The 21,922-nt window shown below is 38.2% G+C and overlaps 1 protein-coding gene across 25 annotated transcripts in view; it reads right to left on the bottom strand.

Moving 5' to 3' along the window:
- PIKFYVE (phosphoinositide kinase, FYVE-type zinc finger containing) overlaps positions 1–21,922 on the bottom strand; it is a 96,555-nt gene that overhangs the window by 45,991 nt on the left and 28,642 nt on the right. For 14 of the 25 annotated variants that reach the window (XR_014829127.1, XR_014829126.1, XR_014829125.1 and 11 more), the window contains 9 exons: positions 17,078–17,216; positions 15,602–15,759; positions 14,333–14,444; positions 12,731–12,878; positions 12,017–12,184; positions 5,495–5,554; positions 3,740–3,869; positions 2,853–3,033; positions 1,923–1,997 (listed from right to left, as the gene is read on the bottom strand). Coding sequence is in view for 22 of the 25 variants with exons in the window: in XM_013984434.3 (XP_013839888.1) it covers positions 1,923–1,997; positions 2,853–3,033; positions 3,740–3,869; positions 5,495–5,554; positions 12,017–12,184; positions 12,731–12,878; positions 14,333–14,444; positions 15,602–15,759; positions 17,078–17,216 (1,171 nt within the window). In the remaining 3 variants the exon portion in view is untranslated. The remainder of the gene's footprint in view (positions 1–1,922; positions 1,998–2,852; positions 3,034–3,739; positions 3,870–5,494; positions 5,555–12,016; positions 12,185–12,730; positions 12,879–14,332; positions 14,445–15,601; positions 15,760–17,077; positions 17,217–21,922) is intronic. The other 11 variants (XM_013984439.3, XM_021076165.2, XM_013984440.3 and 8 more) reach the window with 1 other exon arrangement.

Genomic DNA, 21,922 nt, shown 5'->3' with positions numbered 1-21,922 from the left:
CAAATCAGTATCCCCCGAGGTGGGGCCAGGGCATCTCTATTTTTAATAAGTCCCCTTAGTGATTCTGAAGCACAACAAGGTTTGAGAACACTGTTACAGATCAACAGTTTTCAAAATATGAGAACCAAGAAACAACACTGTAAACACCGGGTGTGCCGCCATTAAAAGTAATCCCACCCGAATGTAAATTGGTGCAATCCCTATGCAAAGTAGCATGCAGATTCCTTAAAAAACTAAAAATAGTTCCCACTGTGGCTCAGCAGGTTAAGAACCCAACGCTGTTTCTGTGAGGATGCAGGTTCGATTCCTGGCCTCGCTCTGTGGGTTAAGGATCCAGCATTGCCACAAGGAGTGGCACAGGTGGCATATGCAATTTGGATCCGGTGTTGCTGTGGCTGTGGTGTATGCCTCAGCTGCAGCACTGATTCGACCCCTAGACCAGGAACTTTCATATGCTGCAGGTGTGGCAGTAAAAAGGGGGGAAAAAAAAAAACCTAAAAATAAAGTTACCCATGTGATCCTGCAATCCTACTCCTGGGCATATATCTGGAGATAACTTAATTTGAAAAGATACACGCACCCCAGTGTTCACAGCAGCACTATTTATAACAGCCAAGACATGGAAGCAACCTAAATGTCCATCAACAGATGAATGGATAAAGAAGATGTGGTACTTATATACAATGGAATATTACTCAGCCATTAAAATGAATGACACAATGCCATTTGAAGTTACATGGACGGACACAGAGATTATTCCACTAAGTGAAGTCAGACAGAGAAAGACAAATATCACATGATTATCGCTTATATGTGAAATCTAAAATATGATACACATGAACTTATTTACAAAACAGAAACAGACTCCCAGATACAGAAAACAAACTATGGTTACCAAGGGGGAAAGTGGTGGGTCGGGGGGAGGGAAGCATAAATCAGGAGTTTGGGAATGGCAGATGCAAGCCACTGTGTATAAAATAGATAAACAACAAGATCCTACTATATAGCACAGGGAACTGTATTCAATATCTTGTAATAGACTATAATGGAAAAGAATATGAAAAAGAAGATACATATGTGTGTGTATATATACATGTATAACTGAGTTACTCTGCTGCACACCAGAAATTAATACAACTAATACGATACTCATACAACCATAAATAAACTATACTTCATTAAAAAAAATTTTTTTAAAGTAATCCCACTCTTCCCCTACCTACCCCCTACTCCCACTCCCCTAAACCTACTAAATAAAAATTTCTAAGGTTTGAGCTTGGGAATCTACACTTTTAACAAGGTCTGCAGGTGACCCCGATGCACACTACACTGAGTGAATCAGTAACTTCAGAATAAAGTTTCATCCACCTCTCACTTGTGAGATACAAAACCCCCACCAGCCTCGTCCAGCCTCCTCTCCTACCGGTTCCCATCTTGCACCTTAGGATCTCCTCAATAGGCAGATTATCTCACCCTATTCTCTGCGCTAGTGCTGGAAAGAAGCCTTGGAGATGAAGGTCAAGATAAAAGGTAAGAAGGAGAACAGAGTTCCAGTGATAACTGAGCTCAGCCCTTTGAGGAAGAACAAAAATTTAAAATGGTAGCAGGCCTCTGAAGGATTCCAGTCTGTTAGGAAATGCTACCTCCCTGAGATGTGGTGACGTCATGGAGAAAGGACAGCAGTGTCCTGTCAGTCCGGTGGTTAGGAAGCTTTCTTCTGCCTGATGAATTCCCACTGTCCAAGTCCCAATCATCATCGGCTCTGGAAGATTCTCCCTAAACCTCCAAAATGTCACCCCATGGCAAACACTGCTAGTCACCCCTCAACAACCATTCTCCTTTTCTCCCATGATTAGGGTACCCTCAACCTGTTAGCGTGGCACAGAGTTTGCTGAACTTTGCTGTTGAACTGATCGCATTACCTTTTTATGTGCAATATTCTTGGTACAAACAAATCCATTGACAACCACAGAATCAAACTTCTTTCCACCTGGGATCTATGGAGCAATTAAGAAAACAATAAAATTCAATGATACATCCTTAGAATCCAGTCAAATGCACGCTGTTACTTATTTCCAATTTTTATTTCAACTATTATGTAACCAAGTGAGAACAAAAAGTTCCAGGATGTATTTCTGTCTTTCAGCCAATAATTAAAGGCATCTTAGCACAATCATCAACTTTCTAACATACTATCGGATACTCTAAAATATCCATTTGACCGAATTTTTTTTTTTTTTTTTTTTTTTTTTCCGTTTTAGGGCTGTACTTGCAGCATATGGAAGTTCCCAGGCTAGGGGTCCAAATGGAGCTGCAGCTGCCAGCCTACACCACAGCCACAGCAACGCCAGATCCAAGTCACATCTGCAACCTACACCATAACTCACGGCAACAGTGGATCATTAACCCACTGACAGAGGCCAGGGATCGAACCCACACCCTCATAGACTGTAGTCAGTTTCATCCTCATAGATTCTAGTGAGTCATAACGGGAACTCTGAGACTCTTACTGTCTTAAAGCAATTACCCACTGCTTTTCGTCAGAACAATGACAATAATCTGTGGAAACAGGACTTCTCTCAGATGACATATCAAGAAAAGGAAGCAAGAAAGTCTGGGTTCCCAACTCACTGCAAGCCCATCTCACATCCCCCCTCCATTCACTTCTCACTTCCCACGAGTGGCTTCCATGACCCTTCGGTGCACTGCTAACAGAGCAGTGACAAACATTTCCCCCTCCTGCCCTAACACTCTTCGTGCTAATGACCCTTCCAGATTACCATGAAGAGACAAATTACTATCAGGCCCATCTCATCAGTTGCGAGCAAGAGGAGAGCATTAGCGGAGCTCACTTTTTTGATGTGGACAAACTGACGGATATCCATGTCGTCATCCCGGTTCTTGACGTCAGGTCGGACTGTCTGAACGACCTGGCAGACTAGTGATACAATGATGTCCCTCCAAGATGGTGACAGTGACTCATTATGGAGCAACTGCTGAAGTAGTGCCATCATGTGGTTATGATTAGCTGAACTACAAAAATGTTACAGGAGAGAAGTTTGCATAGTTAATACTGTCAGGGACAATAATTCTGAAGACGCAACACAGTCTACAAAGAATTAAGTATACGAATTATGGCTCACATGTAAGAATTTCTTGGTCAAAGTATTCTTTCGGCAAATCTGAACCTTAATGACTTTGCACATAAATGAAATCTGTGAATATCTCCATAAAATGATCCAATTAATTAAATTACCTTTTTTTTTTTTTTTTTTTTTTTTTTTTTGCTATTTAGGGCCACACCTGCAGCATATAGAAGTTCCCAGGCTGGGGGTAGAATGGGAGCTGTAGCCGCCGGCCTACGGCACAGATATAGCAACTCGGAATCCGAGTGGCGTCTGCGACTTACACCACAGCTCACGGCAACGCCGGATCCTTAACCCACTGAGCGAGGCCAGGGATCGAAGCCATATCCTCATGGATCCTAGTCGGGTTCACTAACCACTGAGCCACAAAGGGAGCTCCCAATTCAATTTCATTTTAACACATAAATGAAAATATGGATAGACAGACACAATTTAGGACATTTTTGTTTTATAAGAAATTTCACCAGAATAGGCTTTACTTTCTAGGTAAATTTAGTATTTTTGACTCTATAAGGGGTAACTATGCATCTGCCTAAAGAGTCACTGAAGATTAGAAAAAAGAAAAATTAAAATTGAAACACTCGCTGCCTTACAGTAACCTCTCCATGGCTTGTTTCTCTCCATTCTCCTCCCTCAGCAGCTCCAGGTTGTTATGGTGCCAACCCAAAGGTGTGAAAGGCAGCTCCTTGGATTTTTCCTCAACTCGACGATTAAATAAGGATTCTAAGTGGAAAATAAGAAATTATACACCATTATCATGTTTTATACTATCTACTCATAGATGTAGACATTGCCAGCTTAAATTTCTAATTTTTTTAAGTTAGCCAATTCAAATTGTTGGTGTAAAAAAGCAAGGACATAATTAAATACATAAAAAAAGAATTAAGTCTTAGTTGGATCATCAGTATTCTCAACAGCCAAAGTCAGAGACAGAGGTGTGAAAAGTAAATTTACATAAGCAACGAGAACTCTTAAGAAAATAATTATAGCTCCTGAAAAGCAAATGAAATGAGATTCTTTTTTTTTTTTACAGTCTTTTTATTTATTTGGAGACATTAAAAAAATAAGGTGGTTAATTTTCCCTATAATACCACAAACTGAAAACTGCATTCAACGGAAATCAAAATGCTAGCAGGACAATATGTGATAGTGTGGGTGCTGAACTTTAAGCAGGAGAAAAAAAAAGGTCAGCTCTGATACAACTGAACTGGTTCACAATATAAAGTCTACTCAGACAATTCTTTCAGTGTTTCTTTTTCTTTCTTTTTAATGGGCAAAACTTTTGCAAGTCAGACCTAAAAATTAACTATTAAGAAATTCAAACATGGTAAATAACAATTTACATAAAATTTTGTAAAGGGATCAGAGACCAAAAAAATAATAGATAATATTAAATGCTCTGCAAAAAAGGACGCTCTCTAGATAACTGTTGAAAGATGTGATGGAATAATGGAAAAAAGAGGTGGGAAGTGCGTACAAAAATTCTCTAATCTTTCCCCTCTTAAAGGAAACCAAAGAAACAAAAAGCCTTTGACCAAATAGTCCAGCAGACTACACAGTAAAGCAAGTGGCTGTGACAAGTGAGGTATAAAAACTGTACAGTTCAATTATGTAAACGCCGGGTCTATAAACATCTAGTTGAACCAGTTGCTTGGAGGTGAATTTAGAAACACTGCTAAGTTATGACAGCAGCTGCAAGTGGCTGCCTTATACCAGCTTGCCCTACTTTCTCTCTTTTATGTGAAAACCTCCCATTATCTGAGCTCTAAGCTGTAGAGGGTTATGGACCAATTAGGTACATCTTTACTCCACAGCAAGCTAAGTAGGAAAGGGGTTAGCAAAGGACTGTATCTTTCCATACCTCCTTTTGTCCCCGAGAAAATGATCAGTAAAATCAGTTCTTTACCTCCTTCTGTCCACTTCTCTTCCCAACTCCACAGGGCAAGCAGCATCCTCAACTGGATGAGATCTGCCTGTGGGCTTTCTGATAAGCTTGACAACCACCGATGATATGTGTACCAATACTTAATACTACATACACGATAGAGGAGAGCATAAACTACTTATGCCTTTAAATAAGAAAAATTCAAATTCTACCTAAAAGCTTTTCAACAATTACTTTACAGATCAGAGACCTTCTCTCAAACCAAGTTCAGGTTTATATTTTTGGTTCTAAACAGTTTCAAAGTTAGTACCCATTATTTAAAAACCATGTTCCCATGTTACTAAAATAACCAAATATATTGTCAGTACCTACTCTGTGCCAAACAATGTGCTAGGCCCCAAGTATATCCCCGTGAACAAAAAAGACACCATCCCATCCCACGTATAGCCTTTGATAAAATTACCTTTGATGAAGGCGTCACTTATTGAGAGCTGTTGTCCTCCATTGTCAGAAATCAAATACTCTGCATACCAGGGAGAGAACAGGGAGAGGCAGAAGGAAAGGAGAAGCTTATGACTACAACACGCCAGCATAATTATACAGAAAACACACCTACACACAAAGTATTACTCACACTAAACCCATGATGGTCTGGCCAAGTCATGAAAGCTTTAGGCTAAAATGCCTGTTTATAACTTGTTCTGCATACTTCACACTAACCTTGAGAGATTTAAATTAATAACTCAACGGAGCCTTGAAACAGTAATGACAGATAATCTTTAACAGATCATTTTTCCCTTATCAAAACCGAACTGGTTTATGGCAATTGAGATCGTCACTAATTTGCATGACAAGCCTAAAAAAATCACACTCTTTTTCTCACGTGTAACTGTATTATTTAGCGAGTGATAACTTCGCCTATGCACAAGGTAGTTCAGATAGAGGCCACTAAAACAACTTTCTTTCAAATTTGAGAATGTAAGATAGAAAACAAATTAATACAAAAGTGACAATGACAGGGAATAAAGATATAACTCGTCAGGATTTTATCAGTTTTTGAATTAGAGATTTAGTTTTTCAAAAATTCAAACACTTCTAAATCACTGCCAAAAGGTAACTGCTGAAAACACTCTGAATGTGTTCTTTCAGAACTTTTAGGTTATTAAATATTTTCCTTATAAGTGAAACATTCTTGACTTCCCCATGAAGCTTTCTCTAGGTCTGTGACCAAGTATAGCTCAAATGAGGTTCTTTCTACCACGCAAATTTAACCACAATGCATTTTAAGGTCAAAGTGCTTCACGAAATTCTTTCCACGTAGATTCCACTTAGAAACAAATGGACTTCAAAAGTCAATGTGTTTTTTGTAAATCAACTATAATAAAAAAAAAAAAGTTTTTAAAGTCAATGTGTTTTTAAGCCAATCTTCCTTTAAACAAGAAACCAGAGAAAAAAAATTAGAAAATTCAAGTGTGCCAGGCCAAATACAATAAAATCAAGTATGTGGACAAGTGAAAATAGATGTTATACTTTATTTCTACACCCCCTTACAGAAATTAATAATGCCTACCCTTCATTCAACTAATGCAGTGGCTTTACAAGCTTTACCTTTCATTCTAAAGGATATACAGATATACAGATATACAGTTGTGTGTATGTGTGTGTGTATGCATGAACCTATACAGAGAGATACAGGCATATGTACCTATATCTACCTATCTACATATGTATATGCATCTATATATGTAGATATATAGATATAAGTATCTATATGTATATATATAAAATTCCAAAAGCAGTGGATTTCCCCATTTTACTATGAAAAAAATGTCAAACGTACAGAAAATGCTGTATACCTTCCACCTACATTCAACAACTATTGACTCCTTGCCATACCTAATTTCTCTCTACATAGATTTGTTTTGCCAGACCATCTGAAATTAACACATATCATTACATTTTACCACTAATATTTAAGCGGGAATCTCTAAAAAATAAGGACATTCTTCTTTATAGCCATAATACCAGTTATATACTTAATAAAACTGACAATTCCTTAATATCATCGAATTAGTCCACATTCAAATTTATCTAACTGTCCCAAAAATGCTGTAATAAATGTTTTCCCTCAAGCCTGGATCCATTAAAGAGTCATACATTACATTCTCTTCATTCTCTTTTAATCTAAAGCAGACCCCTGACCTTTTTCCTTTTCATGATATTGAATTTTAAAAGAACCCAGGCCAAATGTCCTGGGGAACATGCCACATTCTAGATTTGATGAATTGTTTCCTCATGGTGCTGTTTCACTTGCTCCTCTACCCCATGTTTCCCTATAAATGGGAAATTAGGTCTAAACATTTATGGAAGCCATGATTTTCACTTTCTTCTCTAGGTTCTACTTGCTAACTTTCCAAGAATGGTTCAGAATCCTGCCTCCAAAACATAATAAAATACATTTTAATTGCAAACTCTTCAGGACCAATAGTGAAAAGTTAATCACACCAGAAGCTCACACTGTCTCAGTTTTATGACATTCTAGAAATGAGTTATTTGCTTTATGTAATATAAAAAACATGAGCAGATTTTTAAGTACAGACATTTCGATCAATTTTATACATTAAAATCTCCTCAACCTTAAAAGATAGAGGATGAGGGAATTCCCATCATGGCTCAGCAGAAACAAACCTGAACACTATCCATGAGGATGTGGGTTCGATCCCTGGCCTCATTCAGTGGGTTAAGGATCTGGCATTGCTGCGAGCTGTGGTGTAGGTCGCAGATACAGTTCGGATCCCAAGTTGCTATGGCTGTGGGATAAGCCGGCAGCTGTAGCTCTGGTTCAACCCCCAGCCTGAGAACTTCCATATGCCATGGGTGCAATCCTAAAAAAAAAAAAAAAAAGATAGATGATCCCTAAGAAAAGACTGAATAAGTATTGCTTTTAACTTTGATGTAAAAATAAAAAGCACCCATTCTTGGAGTTTCCAGTGGCCTAGCAGTTAAGGATTCGGCAATGTCACTGCTCTGGCACAGGTTTGATGGCGGGCCCAGGAACTTTGACCTGCCTCAAATATGGTCCAAAAAACAAACAAACAACAAAAAAAAACACCCATTCTCATTTGTATTTAAGAGGAATGAAAACCAGAAGCAGGGGAAGTCTATTATTCTTTCACTTCCCTAACAGATATCTCTGACAATCTTTATTTCCTGGTAACCAGTGTTCCTCTTAACTAGAATGCAAAATAATAATAATAATTTATCATAGTTTAAATTTGCAAGAAAAATAGAAACAAGAATAATTCTTGTTAGCACACTAAAAGCTAACAAGAGAGAACTATGAAAACCAGAAACATTTATTAAGGGATTTATAAAATCCTCAAATTATACTCTCTCAAGGTTACAAATGACCTAAGAGGTCAATCTTATAATTGCCTTCTTTCTGGTGTGTATGTGCATATACATATATATACAATGAAATATTACTCAGTTGCAATAAAAGAATGAAATCATGCTACTTGTGAAAACGTGCGTGGAACTAGAGGGTATTATGCTAGGTGAAATGAGTCAGAAGAAAATGAATACTGTACTTGCATGTGGAATCTGAAAAACAAAACAAATGAACAGAGTTATAGACACAGAGAATCAACAGGTGGTTGCTAGAGGAGAGGGAGTTGTAGATGGTAGAAAGAAATAAGTCATGGGTATGAAATGCAAAATGTGGGGAATATAGTCAATAACTAATGTCTTTTTATGCTGACATATTATAACTAGACTTAACTGGTAATCATTTTGAAATACATAGAAATATAGAATCAACTATATTGTGTAATGGCAACTAACAATGTTGCCAATCAAGTATACTTCAAAAACAAAAAATAAACTCATAGAAAAAGAGATCAGATGGGTGGTTACTAGAGGAAGAGGGTGGAGGAAGGGGGAACTGGATGAAGGCAGTCAAAAGGTACAAACTTGCTATGCAGCACTGGGAACTATATCCAGTCACTTATGATGGAGCACGATAATGTGAGAAAAAAGAATCTATACATGTATGTGTAACTGGGTTACCATGCTGTACAGGAGAAAATTGACAGAACACTATAAACCAGCTATAATGAAAAAAAAATTATATATATATAAAGGTACAAACTTCCAGTACTAAGGATGCAATGTACAACATGATAAATATAATTAAACATATACAAAAGTTGTTAATTAATCATATATGAAAGTTGTTAAAAGAATAAATTTTAAGAGTTCTCATCACAAAGAAATATTTTTTCTACTTCTTTTTGTATCTATGTGAGATAATGAATGTTCACAAAATTTATGCTGTACACCTTCAATTTATACAGTGTTTAATTCAATTATATCTCAATGAAATTAGAAGCAGGAGTTCCTGCTGTGGTGTAATGAGATCGGGGTGTCTCTGCAGCTCCAAGACACAGGTTCGATCCCCAGCCCTGCACAGCGGGTTAAAGGATCCCACATTGCCTCAGCAGTGGCAAAGGTTACAAGTACTGTTCAGATCTGATCCCTGGCCTGGGAAATCCATATGCTACGGGGCAGCCAGAAATGGGGGGGCGGGAACCAGACATTCTCTACCTCTTCATTATCTTGGATTTCACTTTCCCTTAACAGTGAGTGTTCTTTCCTTATAAGATTATCTTCACAGAGGTTTAAGAAAAAGCTTCAGTTATATTACATCAACTTCCCCAAATAACTGGTCTAATCTTTCTTTCCATCACTATTTTAAAAGTCTTTTCCAAGATATCCTTGGCATTTCCCCCAATCTTCAGCGCAATCTGGGCTTCTGCTATCTATCCTGCCACTTTTCTAAAAATGCTGGCCCCTCTTTCAGAATGATCGTCATATGAAGGTTGCCTCTCACAACTTTTGGAGATAAAATTTTTAAAAGGTTGAGATCAGAGAGTTTCCAGAGAAGTCAGGATGGTTTTTTCAACTGCAGGTACTTCCCCTTTAATTTCCTTAAAGATAAAATTTGAGGTTGTACTGTCACGGTACCATTCTTAGAGCCTTCTATTCCATTCTTCTCCCAACATCATGACATCAGATCTCCTAAAGAAAATGCCTAACTCTGTTCAACAATCTACCTTTACTGTTATGGTTTCTGTGATGAAAGGTCACTTTCATGATTTTCAAAAGTTCCCTAACTTTCCAAAAGATGAAATCATCAGCAAGTCAAATGTATTTCGCATTCTACTTTTAGCATGCTGAAATGATAAACACATGTGTCCAGAGAACAGATAGATACCCTCCATCAAGACAGATCATCCCACCTGTAAACCACACCTGTTTTTTTGGTTTGTTTGTTTGTTTGTTTGTTTTTGTTTTTTGCTTTTTAGGGCCAAATGTGCTACATATGGAAGTTCCCAGGCTAGGGGTCAAATAGGAACTGCAGCTGCCAGCCTACACCACAGCCACAGCAATGCCAGATATTTAACCCAAGAGTGAGGCCAGGGATCGAACTCAAATCCTCATGGATATTAGTCAGGTTGGTTACCACTGAGCTACAACAGGACTCCCACATCTGTATTTATGCTACAAAAATCCCGTGTCTTCCTTGTGACCACAGACTACAGCTGATTGTCACACAAGTGTCAGGTCTGCTTCACCGTCCTTTCCTACCCACCCAAATGTCTGACACCATTTTTCCAGTTTCTGTTTTGAGGATTCCCATAAAGATGTGTGTCTTACTCATATTCAACGCTAGTCAGGCCTTCTTTCTCACACCCACTCTAAACTTCTATTCTTAAGTAAGATACATTTTTTTATTACTATAACCCTTAAACGCCACTTTATCACATCTTCACGATTATGACTAGTATGGACAATTATGAAAAAATCTGTGTAGAAGTGTGTATTTGTTTCCAATTATTTTAACACAGGTGTTTAAGGTCAAAACTTCTCTCTTTTGATCATATTTTGGGGCTCAAAATAGGGAGCAGGAAAAATTAGGCAAACATTTCAGATCTAAGTAAGGAAACAATTCAAACCCAGCAGTTAAATACTAAAAATTCAAACTCCAGGTGAAATCATGGAATAAATTGCTTCATCTTTAAAATAATAATTTTTAAGTTACTATAACATAATGAAATGCCAAAATTACTTATGTATTTTTTTATTTATTTACTTTTACCAATGCCATTTTAGAGCTAAAGTGTAAATTGGCTTTTAATTATACCCAACACAGTAAGCCTATCATCCATTAAAAAAAAAAAAAAAAAAAAAAGCGTTTTACTTCTATGTACTGCTATGTTAGATTTTAGTAATGGTCCACCTTATTTTTCCTTTTATGCCAAATGTCTTTTGAATATGGCCATTATTATTTTTGAGTCAGGAGACTAAATCCTCAAATAAGACCACCAAAAATAATGAATTTGTTTTGTATTAATCAGAGATGAAAACTTTTTTATAAATACAGCACACACACAATAAGCATTTTAAATTATAGTAGAAAGATGTTTTGGAATATGTGAATGTTTTTCCCCCAATCTGTTTCAAACATCTGAAAAGGTTTAGTGAAATACTATGCTAATGTGTAACAGCATAAGCAAACAGACTTTCAAATGTTAAATGAAGAAAGAGAAATGAATAGAGCAGAACATCCATGTTATAAATGCAAAGATATGCCACCTTGGAAGTTGCACATTATGCTAAGAGATAATGTAGTTTCTTTTAAAGACAACAAGTGGCTTTAAACAGGGTGTGGTGGTACTGAGGGAGAAAAAAAGAAATAAAAGGAACCAGAACCAACCAAAACCAAAAAAACCGTTAAAAAATAAACCAAAAAAAAAAAAAGTGTGGGGAGGAGGTGTGGGGAAAATGAGAAAGGGTGGAACAAAATCCCCACCAAGTTCCCTCAGCCATAGGGGACAGAGGAAGCCAGAAGGACAGGCTGGCAGGAGGTCTATGGCCCAGCTCTCCAGCCGTGTGTGGATTCCAGATGGTGACTACCTCCTACCTTTTTGGTCAGCAGGGTGAGGGGGCACATGTGGGTACTTGGAGGGCTTCTTGATATGGAAGTTCACGTTGTCCAGCTCCACGTTCAGGCTGATAGAAGCGGCTGAGTCACTGTCCACTGTGGACTGGAAACTGCTGACTGATGTGCGCTTGCTAGGACTGGCAGAATCTTTTAGTGTTGGGGAGGGGAAAGATACAGGGAGGGGAGGGGAGTAAAAATGGGTTTCATCAGGGTATTGGAGGAAAGGAGAAAAATGGGTTTTTTTTAATATACAAGCCCAATGTGCAATACCAAAATGGATACAGTATTTTCATGTACTTCTGTGTAGACTTAGTAAAATTTGAACAAATGAAATATAAAATGAATTTTTGAAATGAAGGAATATAGTGGAGGTTCTGCAGAGAGAAAGTCTGATACCACAGCGAAGAGGTGAGAAAGTTGTCTACGGCGATATTATTAGCTCAGAGTTATTTTTAAGCTGCTGCAAACTAAAGACTATGGCAAAAACTGAAAATACCAGTTGCCTAACAAGTTGGTTTCTTAAGAAAATACTGTATCTAGGACAAGGATTGCTATCAGACATTGTTTACAATTAGCAGGAGCCATAAATCTTAAAAGTAGGATTGTTTCAACTACATAAAACAAAATACTCATTTTATCATACATACACAGTAAGGATTCATAAAAACTGAAATGTCAGAAAGTGAAACTCACTGGTCAAATTATCATCACCTTCTTCAGCTATCTGTTCTGTGTCGCTGTCGTCAAACTTGATGTCTTTAAACCAGGACGGCTCCGAGTGTCCTTCCACAGAGTTCACTGAGTCACTGTCCGGAGAAGGGGTCTCGGAAAATTCTGTACTCTGAAAGGTTAAGACAGGGTCCAAGAAAACTGGCCCTCAGTGGAACAATGATGGGGCTGTCACACTACAAATAAATTCTAGCCCAATATTTGTACAAGGCTAACCACTGAATAAATTTACGTAAAAAGAAGCAAATTAATAGAAACTAAGTTGTAAAGCAGCATCATGCTGGCAGTTCCACTCTTAAATATTCATGAATCAGTAGGCTTAAAGGCAGCATATAATGAACAAAATATACAGATTTTACAGTGTGTCATTTCATCTTTTATTCCTAAGAGTGGAGATGGCTTAGAATTTATCCTAACCCTGTGTCAATAGTAGGACACATCCCAGAAAACAACTGTTAAATTTGGAGTTCCTGTCGTGGCATAGTGGTGATTAACGAATCCAACTAGGAACCATGAGGTTGCGGGTTCGGTCCCTGCCCTTGTTCAGTGGGTTAACAATCCGGCGTTGCCGTGAGCTGTGGTGTAGGTTGCAGACGCGGCTCGGATCCCGAGTTGCTGTGGCTCTGGCGTAGGCCAGTGGCTACAGCTCCGATTGGACCCCTAGCCCGGGAACCTCCATATGCCGCAGGACCGGTCCAAAGAAATAGCAAAAAGACAAAAAAAAAAAAAAAAAAAAAAAAAAAAAAATTTTAACACCACACCAGTCTTTTAGGTCATTTGTATTTCCTAACCATTGACTTTCACAATTTTATTTTTTTTAATTTATTTTTTATTTTTTAATTTATTTTTATTTATGTATTTATTTTTGCTTTTTAGGGCTGCCCTTGCGCATATGGAAGTTCCCAGGCTAGAGGTCGAATCAGAACTACAACCACCGGCCTACACCACAGCTATAGCATCGTGGGATGCAAGCCACATCTGCAACCTACACCACAGCTCACGGCAACACTGGATTCTTAACCCACTGAGTGAGGTCAGGGATCGAACCCACACCCTCATGGATCCTAGTTGGGTTCATTAACTGCTGAGCCACGAAGGGAACTCCCTGACTTTCCAATTTTAGTTCACAAAGGTGTTACTGAATTATTATTTATATCAAAAATTAAGGTAAGTCAAAAATGAAAGTATATCTTTTTTAAAAGTTCTACTTTTAAATAATTTCCACTTTCTTAAAAAATAGAACATTCATTGTTTTACTATTGCTGTACAAGTTAATACTGCTAAGGAGTCAAAATCTATTGCAACTGCGACATAAAATTTTTCCTGTTATTTTATTATGTATTTTATTATGTATTCTTCGTCTTAAGAAAAGCCAACCAAGTGAAGAGTGTTTGATTCCAAATAGGTTTTTCATCACCAAGTACAAATGTTTTAGCCTTCCTTAACGGCAGAGAAAATATGTAAGAAAAGTCTATCTTTGGGTAACTCAACTACTTTTTATTCCCACCGATGAAGACCTGGCAACCAAGCTCACTACATTCTCATTAGCGGTGCCACCAAAGCTACCTGCAGCGGTCTGTACAGCGCATACTCATCCCTGAAGAGCTGGTCGTGATGACTGACACAATCCAGCCAGCGGCCGTCGACCATTGCCTGTCCAATTGCTATCGCTTGCGCCCTGAATAAAGACCAACAAAAACGAAAACTTTTCAAAGTCCGTCAGAATAATTTTACATGAGACACAAATTGAATTTTTTTCCATTCTGATCAGAGTTGGAATTTCAAATGGTCCTTGGATAGGTGAGGGATAAAACAAGAGAGACTTGAAGCTAAATTAAAAGATGTTCCCAGGTACCAGAGTAAAGGAGAACCTATGGATAAGGCGGTCTCGGGGAAACCTAACTCCAATTACACAAACATTTATCAAGCTCTCAATGCATGCAAACCCCTGTACTTACTAGAAGAGTAAAAATATGTTGAGAACAGCATGGCTCCTGTCCTCGAGGAGCTTACAGTCTTTGATGAGAAGACAACACCAAATATTATATAGAGATAGATATGGAATATCTCTATATATACATGAAATCGACACATTAACACATTGCATTTATGTGGCATCTCACAATTTATAGAACACTTTAGCTCATGTTATTTCATTTCATTCTCACAGCTTCTTCACAGGATCACATATTTTCCTTATATTAGAGGCAAGAGGCCAAGTTTCAAAGAGATTAAATAACTTGACAAAGAGTACAGAGCTAAAGAGAGATGCAACCCAAACTGGAACCCAGAGCTTCACTGCTTACTAACTATTTCTTTTCTTTCTACGTACTTGTTTCTTCCCATGAGAGGAAGAGTAGCTCATCTAAACAATTAGGAAAGGTAAGCAACGCATTACCCTGAAAGGCAATGGGAACTGCCTCTTTTCCACAAATGACTTGTGAGGCAGGCTGGGACCCTCCATGTGTGGCTAATGGACCCAATTCTTAAGACAGGTTGAATGATTAGGCAGCAGCAGCAGGAGAAACTTCTGCAGTCTTAGGTTCTAGCTGCACTGTCCATCCTGCTTAACCAGAGAGCCCTGTGTTTCGGGAAGGACTGCACACTTCTGCTTTTAATAAAGAAGGTAAATTGTGACCCCATCTGGCTCCTTGCATCTATTTTCTCCTGGTTACAGCCCAGAAGGCAGGGGTGTGGAGTAATTAGACTCTCAACACCAGAAAACAAACAGCACCCCGCTCACAAAAAAATTTGCTCCCCTTAAATTTACAATGACATGTCATTAAAAATAAATTCATAAATAATACCCAAAAGTTTTTCTTAAGATCCCATTACCTCGTGGCAATGTGACCATTTCGGATTAACCAGTTGACTAATTCCTTTCCTACAATGCAGTTGGGATGTGTTCTCAGCCAGTAGCGGTGATCCTGAAACTCCATTCCGCTACTGTGATGGCAGATTTTTTTCCACAGGTCTTTTAACTGAACACTGTCCTGAAATCACATTATGAGCAAGTAATTACTCCCAAGAAAGATGCCACCTACCTTTTCAGACTCTTTCCTGTGATTTTTAGATTCATAAAAAGAAACAATTCAGATTTGTCATAGCTAACTCACAGGATTTAACAGAGACGACCTGTGCACGGGCAACAGCTTGGACTCAGCTTATCTAATTCCAAACTTAACCTTTTTTCTCTTGAAAAACAACTATCCCAAATAATTTCTTTCAGTCAGTGGCACCTATTATCAATTTCCTGACTACCTAAGCACAAGATTTCACACTTCTCTTTGGAGATGGAACAAGGAAAAGGAAGGAACAGTTAACCACATTAATCTGAAGTAACTGTTTCTACAGCCATCACCCCACCGGATTCTCACCATTCTCTTTTATACCCAACTGTTGAGGAAATGTCCTAAAGAAAGGCCTTCAGGAACTTACCCTCTGCTGAAAAAAAAAATTCAAAACTACAGACTCAAATCTGAAACTTTATAGTACAGACTGAATCCACCACTTTCCAACAAGTAGCCCCAAATAACTTTCCATTCTCATTGCCTGTAGAATCTAACTTAATATCCCTCCCAACTTCTCCCAATTAATAAACCCTACCTCAGTCCACGGAAAACGCCATGCTCATTCTCACCGCTCTCCCTTTCCCCATACCTTTAAACAAGATTTGCTTTCTTCACTGCCCACCCAGACCCATGCCATCCTCCAAGGACCAGCCCAAGCCTCACAATTTAAAGGTTTTCCTGACTCCCTCCCTACCAATGATCTTTCTATTTTTTTGTACCAATAAAGTATTACTTATTTTACTATTAAAGACCTGCTTATAGATCTCATTTCTATCTTTTGAACTATAAGCTTGAGGACAGAAGCCATATCTTTCTTTTCTTTGAGTCACTCTTATGACTGAATGTAGTATTTTACAGAGGTAAATTCAATAAACAACTAGTTATTATCCACTTAAACACAGAACATTATATGTCTGAAAAGTATTTCATGTTTAGAAGAAACATGTTCCAAGTTTAAACAGCAATCTGCTACCTAACTAAAAGTTAAGCTCTAGTATGATATAGACACCTGAATTCTGATATTGCCAGGTGAAAGGAGTCAAGAAAACATGAATGTAGCATATGAGCATGGAGTGCTTGACCAGATTCAATTGACCCTAACAAAAACTTAAGCTAGTTATTTCCTCTAATTTGTATGCTAACGAGCTATTTCATTTGTATTCGTCTTTTAAAACAATCAGTAAGATAAACATTTTTTATGCTCAAAACTAGCAATGGGTCAAAGATACAAGGCCAGTACCAGAAGAATTTTGCGTTCATCCTCAGTGGTCTCTGTCCTAACATATGACCGGTTAGCCTGGGGACTGACAGATGTCTCATATGATGGAACCATGGGAGACCCAGATCGATCCAGGGACAGGTTAGTAATGCTGGCTGATCTGGAAATAAAAACAGAAGTGAAAACACAGTTGTAAATTCTTCCTCAATAAAGACAATGACAGTGAAAGTTCATTTTTAAATAAATGCTCACTTGCCAATGCTAAGGGCACTTTTAAAAGTAGTCATGATAGTTATATATGATACCATCACTAAGGAAGCTCGGAGAAGAGTGTGCAGAAGTTCTCTGTACAGTATTTCCAACGTCTATGTTAGTGTAAAATTACTTCGAAAATAAGTTTAAAAGAAAGCCGTTAGGCTAGGATTACAGAAAAAAAATTAGACATGTAGTTCATATATCAGTAATACTTCAAAGGAAACAAATACAAACTCATCTTAAAATGCTGAAAAAGGGAGTTCCCGTCTTGGCAGAGTGAAACAAATCCGACTAGGAACCATGAGGTTGCGGGTTCGATCCCTGACCTTGCTCACTGGGTTAAGGATCCGGCGTTGCCGTGAGTTGTGGTGTAGGCCGGCGGCAACAGCTCTGATTCGACCCCTCGCCTGGGAACCTCCATATGCCGCGGGTGTGGCCCTAAAATGACAAAAGACAGGAAAAAAAAAAAAAATAGGGTGGTATTTTTTTACTTGATAAATACAAAGCATCACAGTCTATGTGCAGAAATAATCTTGCAGGAGTTCCCATCGTGGCACAGTGGTTAACAAATCTGACTAGGAACCATGAGGTTTCGGGTTCTGTCCCTGCGCTTGCTCAGTGGGTTAACGATCCAGCGTTGCCGTGAGCTATGGTGTAGGTTGCAGACACAGCTCGGATCCCGCACTACTGTGGCTCTGGTGTAGGCCGGTGGCTACAGCTCCAATTCGACCCCTAGCCTGGGAACCTCCATATGCCGCGGGAGTGGCCCAAGAAATAGCAAAAAGACAAAAAAAAAAAAAAAAGAAAGAAATATCTTGCAGATCAGGGATGGGAAACTATGGCTCACAGGCCAAAGAGTTTTTGTAGAGCCAGTGAACTAAGAATTATTTTTTTTAGTTGAACATCTACAATGTGCAGATAACAGGAAACACTAAATTTGAACCCCAACTAAGCAAACTATCATGCCCTTCAAAAAGAATTCCTTTCTTCTCATCAGTAAACCTACATTAAAAATACTGCCACTATTATTATATTTTAAATTTGATCAATAAAAAAATTAGTGAAAATTTATTTCCTCTCTTGTTATATAAGTATTTACAGAATATCCTTACTTTTGCCTCTTGGCAAAGTTACCAGATAAATGACTTGTAAGTGGAATATCGACAGCAGCAAGCACGTTTTTATTTATTAAAAAAAAAAAGGAGTTCCCGTTGTGGCGCAGTGGTTAACAAATCCGACTGAGAACCATGAGGTTGCGGGTTCGGTCCCTGCCCTTGCTCAGTGGGTTAATGATCCGGCGTTGCCGTGAGCTGTGGTGTAGGGTGCAGACGCGGCTCGGATCCCGAGTTGCTGTGGCTCTGGCGTAGGCCGGTGGCTACAGCTCTGATTCGACCCCTGGCCTGGGAACCTCCATATGCCACGGGTGTGGCCCAAGAAATAGCAACAACAACAACAACAACAACAACAAAAATTAGCTGGAAATTTAGTTAGCGTCTGCCTAGGAAAAAAAATGAAACCCAACTTGAGCTTCTCTATAAAGGCTAAAAGGCAGAAGCATCTACAACTTGTTAGATTCACTCTTAGGATGTATCTTCCCTCATTTAATCTCATAGCCTCTGATGGAATAGAAACAACTAGATCCATTCTACAGATAAAGAAATCAAGAATCAGAGATTAAGAAATCTGTCTAACTCAGCAAATAACAGGACTGCCATCCAAAACAAAGTTTCAATTGAAAAGCTATGCTCTCCAAGCCTAAGGATATTTTTTTTAAAGTTTAAGAAATTAGTCACAGCTTTGTTACAGGTTTAGCAAAAAATCATTTTCAGTGGTTAATGAGAAATCCTGATATCAAATAAAGTCTAAAATAAGATTTTTTTTTAAGTAACCAGCTATTCTTCTCTTAGCATATTGTTTTAGTGAAAAGCTGCCACCATGTCTTATTCAACCAATGAAAGTCTCCTGTCCAATGTGTACATTATCCATGCATTCTGCTTCTCAAACACCCCACCATCCCTACATATATTCTGATACAGTGACAACAAGGACAAAAGAAAATCAGTCAATTTTGTTATCAAATATTCAAATAAGTAGCCTAGTGATAAGAATGCTAACTTAAAGTCTTACTTAAAGAGAGTACTCACTGGCTAAATGACATCTTTGCTAAAGGCATTTATCAATCTTAGCATTAATTCAAAACAAATCGATGCACTATCAATGAGCACAGCTATTTCTACATTTGTACCCAAGCCAACAGCAATACTGTAATTTCTCCCATCTTTTCTCCCAGTTTTAAAAAAAAACTGTCTTGACCTCACATTCTTCTGCTGCATTTCCCTCCTTTACTATAGCAAAACTCCTACCTCCAACTCTTCCATTCTCTCTAGAACCCCAGTGAAACTGCCTATACCCATGTTAGTGTTAAATCCAACAGTTTTTAATCCTCATCTTATTTGACACATCATCAGGATAACTCCCTCTTCCTTGACTACTTTCTTTACTTGCCAACGAAGACAACAAACACACTCTCCTGGTCTCCTCTCATCGTGTCACTGGTCTCTCCTTCTCACTTTCCTTTTTGGTCCCTTTTCACTTCCCCAAGCTCAGTCTTTGTTCCTTGTTTCTTCATTTTCCACTTTTTTTTTTTTTTTTTTTTTTTTGGCCCTACCTGTGGCATGCAGAAGTTCCCAGGCCAGGGGTCAAACCCACGCCACAACAGTGACTAAGCCACCAGGGAACACCCAACCTCACTCTTTGGATGCTCACCACACAGGGTTCAAAGCTTTAAATGCCATCCACACGACTTCAACACCCAAGTTCGTATCTCCCGCTTGTACCTCTATCCTGAACTCTAGATTTACACACCTAGCTATTTGATATATCAGTTGGATGTCTAAAAGACATCTCAAATTCAATACGTACAAACCAAACTGCTCCTCTCCAATCTCCCCGATCTCAATAAATAGCAACTCAGTCCTTTCAACTGCTCAGGCATGAACAAGGCAAGGATGTCCTCTCTCTTACCACTTTTTTTTCAAAATCATACTGGAAGTACTAGCTAATGTAACAAGACAGGAAAAGGAACTAAAAGGAATACAGGATGGGAAAGAATTAAAACTGCCTTTGTTCACAGGTAACATGACCATCTATGTAAAAATCCAAAGGAATCAAGCAAACCTCCTGGAACTACAGTAAGGCTGCAGGATACAAGGCTAATATACAAAAGCCAATCACTTTCCTATATACCAGCAATCAACAAGTGAAATTAAAAACTGAAACACCTAACCATCTACATTAGCATCCAAAAAAACAAATAATTAGGTATAAATCTAGCAAAATACATACAAGATCTGAATGAGGAAAACTATAAAACTCTAATGAAAGGTTATCAAAGAATGCAGTAAATGGAGAAATATTCATTGTTCATGGATAGGAAAACTCAGTATAGTCAAGATTTTGGTTCTTCCCCACTTGACCCATAGATTCAACACAATCTCAATCAAAATCCCAGCAAGTTAGTCTCTGGATATTGACAAACTGATTCTGAAGTTTACGTGTTGAAGCAAAAGACCTAGAAGAGCCGACATAACAATGAAGAAGAACAAAGACAGAGGACTGACACAATCCAATTTTAAGACTTACAATAAAGCTACAGGACCCAAGACAATGTAATGGTGGTGAAAAAACAGACGAATAGATCAGTGAAATAAAACAGAGAGCCCAGAAACAGATCCACATAAATATCGTCACTATTCTTTGATAAAGGAGCAAAGGTAATACAATGGAGCAAACTCTGTCTTTTCAACAAATGGTACTGGAACAACAGGACATCTACATGCAAAAAAAATTAATCTAGACACAGACCTTGTACCTTTCACAAAGATTAACTCAAAATGAATCACAAGAAAAAGACAAATATCATATGATATCACTTATATGTGGAATCTAATAAAAAATAAATCAAAAGAACTTATTTATAAAACAGAAACAAACTCACAACTTAAAACCAATCTCGGGTTACTACGGGGAAAATCATGGGAGGAGGAGGAACTGGGAAGATGGGAATAACCTATACACTCTGCTGTGTAAAATAGATAATCAACAAGAACCTACTCTATAGCACTCAATAGTTTATAATAACCCACGTGGAAAAAAGAATATATATATGTATGACTCACTTTGCTATATACCTGAAATTAATATAATACTGTAAGTCAATTAGAAAATTAAAAAATAATAATAACAATAAAAGAATCACAGGAATTCCCATCGTGGCTCAGCAGTTAACAAACGCCTAGTATCCATGAAGACACAGGTTCAATCCCTGGCCTTGCTCAGTGAGTTAAGGATCCGGCATTGCTGTGAGCTGTAGTACATGTTGCAGACTCGGCTCAGATCCTGCATTGCTATGGCTGGGGTGTAAGCTGGCAGCTATAGCTCCAAACAGACCCCTAGCCTGAGAACCTCCATTTGATGCAAGTGCGGCCCTAAACACACACACACACACACACACACACACACACACACACACACAAATGAATCACAGACCTAAATGTAAAACAGAAAAGGTATACAACTCTCAGAAAATAACATAAGAGAAAATCTAGATGA

This window comes from Sus scrofa, chromosome 15 (genome assembly GCF_054392235.1).
Source record: "Sus scrofa isolate SSC_HxYL_T2T_F1_AM1 chromosome 15, Sscrofa_HxYL_maternal_Yorkshire_Landrace_v2.0, whole genome shotgun sequence".
In the NCBI taxonomy this organism is placed as follows: domain Eukaryota; kingdom Metazoa; phylum Chordata; class Mammalia; order Artiodactyla; family Suidae; genus Sus; species Sus scrofa.
The sequence above is the reverse complement of the archived record's forward strand: the minus strand, read 5'-3'. Positions and strand labels throughout refer to the sequence as shown.